This window comes from Porites lutea, chromosome 10 (assembly GCF_958299795.1).
Source record: "Porites lutea chromosome 10, jaPorLute2.1, whole genome shotgun sequence".
Classification (NCBI taxonomy): Eukaryota; Metazoa; Cnidaria; class Anthozoa; order Scleractinia; family Poritidae; genus Porites; species Porites lutea.
The window spans coordinates 16,182,689-16,185,629 of record NC_133210.1 but is presented as its reverse complement, the minus strand read 5'-3'; the positions used below and the strand labels follow the sequence as shown (position 1 = coordinate 16,185,629).

At 36.7% G+C, this 2,941-nt stretch overlaps 1 protein-coding gene across 1 annotated transcript; it reads right to left on the bottom strand.

Annotated features, from left to right (window-relative positions):
• Positions 1-1,638: 1,638 nt before the first annotated feature.
• On the bottom strand, positions 1,639-2,689 carry LOC140950597 (uncharacterized). The gene has a single exon (XM_073399835.1). It carries the CDS (start codon positions 2,681-2,683, stop codon positions 1,889-1,891), a length of 795 nt encoding a protein of 264 aa, XP_073255936.1. The 5' UTR covers positions 2,684-2,689; the 3' UTR covers positions 1,639-1,888.
• Between the last annotated feature and the right edge of the window lie 252 nt (positions 2,690-2,941).

Here is a 2,941-nt window from a genome sequence, read left to right as displayed (position 1 = left end):
AAACCTTACGTTTCTGTAGCCTACGAATATGAAAGGATTTCAATTTAAAAAAAAAAAACGGCTTACCTCCCTTAAAATGTGTGTTACGTCTTTCCTATGTGGTCCGCTGGTCGATTTATGACCATTTTATGGATTTTAGAGTAACCGGTTTTCTCTGTACTTTTTTTTTCACCGAAAAGTGGGCACAGTTATTTTTCCTGAAGGAAGTTGAGCCCTCTCCCGAACACAATGATAAAACTTCTAGCATTTGATAATTTGTTTCTGTCACTCACGACATTCTAGCAAAAACCCGTAGTGGGAATGAAGACGGCTATTCACGCACCCGCACTACTTAGTACTGAGGCGAGTAAATCTTGTAGTCATAGTCGTCTTCGTCTTAAAAATATAAAAAGGTTGAAACTGAAATTGTGTTTTTAATAAATTAAAACTCACAATGCCGTTATAATAAATTACTGAAATGATCGTATCAGCTTAATTTCGTAGCTTGGAACGAACTTGCGTTGTCTTTCCTCAGGCTTTCACTGTCATGATCATGATCATCAACATTATCATAATAATAATAATAATAATAATAATAATAATAATAATAATAATAATAATAATAATAATAATTATAATTATAATTATAATTAATATTTATATGGGACAATTTAAGATACAGGAGGATATGATCAAGTACGCTTTTATTAAAATTGAATCCAAAATTACTAGTAAGACTTAATTCCCCCAAAGACTTGTTTTGATTTCGATTTCTCTGAGCTTTTTTAGTGAACATAAAAACCTTACTGCTATCTTAAGAATAAGAAGTGCAATAAAGATTTTGATTGTTTCAGTGAAAGATTTTTTGACTATGTTATAATAGCAAGACGGCGACGGGGGTCGGCTACACAAAGAAGACACCAGCTCGTTCTCATTTGGATCAATTCAGTAAATTCTGTATTCACCGAACTCCAATGTTAAAAGGACAACTTAATCTCATACTAGCTTGTTCTATCTCTCTATGAACAAAAGCCTGTTGTAGTTCCTTTTATCCTTACCGGACTTGACAGCTGTCAATCTTAAGTTGAAATTTAATCTTACACCAGTAAAAATCCGATTGGTTGTAAGGAAAATTATCATATTTTCCTTCAAGGTTGTGGCGTAATCAGAAAATCAGCTTTAACTTCAAAATTCACTAAAGTCCAGTTAGTGTCCAAAGATACAAAATACTTAGTCAGGGAGACATAAAAATTACAAAGAATCGGTATGTATAACAAGAAATTTCTGATACACACTATCGTTATTTCAAAAAGTAAAACTGGTCAACAGTACATTACACCAGTTGTCGTTCAAAATCTTCATGTAGGAATATTGTGACAATTCTTATTTGTTCCGCCTTTTCAAAACATTAACTCAAAGTTGTTTACGAGTTCACAGGAAAAACTAATTAGAGTAAAATTACTTGGATTATCCAACAAAACTTTTAATTGACAACCAGTCTCAAACAATCACAGTCAATACTACTACTACTACTACTACTACTACTACTACTACTACTACTACTACTAATAATAATAATAATAATAATAATAATTTACATTTATATAGCGCAAACCTCTACGTGAATATATTCGGTTGCGCTTTACAATATTGTTATATCAAATTTGTGTTAAACGTGACTAAATTAAAGCGCAGGAAACTATTAAAAACTACAATAAAAGCTATTAAAAACTATTAAAATCTACAATAAAAGCCAACAATGAGATCTGTTTAAAAGCTAAATTAAAAAAAATGAGTTTTAACAGCAGTCTTAAAAGTGTCCAATGTCTTTATGTTGCGAATCGCCGAAGGTAATGCATTTCAGAGATAGGGTGCAGCTGACTGGAAGATTGGAACTCCCGACCTCACCCTACTGCTTGAAAGCTATTAATCGGCACATATGCAATTCGTCTTCTTTTTCTCTAAAGTCAAGACAAAGTGTCCCGTCATTTCGACGGTATGCAGCAAGATACCTTTGCAAACGTTCTTCGGTGACCAGAGAGAGATCAAACAAACCATGATTGGTTGACCAGTGCCATTTTAAAAGGCGCTCGACGTTTCCAAACACCAGACCTTTGCTGTGATTCTCAAAACTCTTGGAAATTTTAAATCCTGCTGATTTACAATACTTGTCGATCTTACTTTTCGATTCGCATTGAAACTTCTGGCAAATACGCTCCGCGTTTTCGGGATTCATCTCCTTGCAGGCGTTAAACACAAATGGGGGCAGGCAAAAGACGTACTGAAAGGCTATTTTACCTCCAGCCTCAAGACTTTCAAACATGTTGTTGAAGACTTTTTGTTTGTTAGTCATCCAGTGAAGGGCGAAATTACTGAAAATAATGTCGTAAGAACCCGAGCCAATCCCCGGAAAGCTTGAGGCACTTCCTTCTACAAAGGAGAGATTCTCAATTTGACTATGAGTCTCCATGGCCAACTGAATTCTTTCCTTGTCAGGATCGACACCAATAACCTTCCCTTCGGGTCCTACCAACTCAGCGAGGTATGCAGAAAGCTCTCCTGTACCGCAGCCTAAATCCAAGATGACGTCTCCAGCTTTGGGGAGGACATCTGTTTGGATGAAGTCCTTACCGTCCACTTTTTGAGCGGACTTTGAAGCTTCCTTGTAGCCTACTGCTTCGCTGTTGTTCCAGGAGTCGCCCATATTCCTTAGTCTGATGAAACAGTGATAAGTGATAAAGTTAAAATATATAGGAATATACTAATTGCATTGAAATTGTGGGGCAATCCAACGAGCGGGAGTAGAGATGCTAAGTAGTCACGATATAAGGGGGGTGGGGGGGGCGCATGACATGGGGTGGGGATTTGATTGTCTTTGTCGACCCTGGGGTGGAGCATTTGACAGATCTTGTACTCTCAGGGGAGGGGATATCTGAATATTTCCTCGCCCGACGTGGGGATA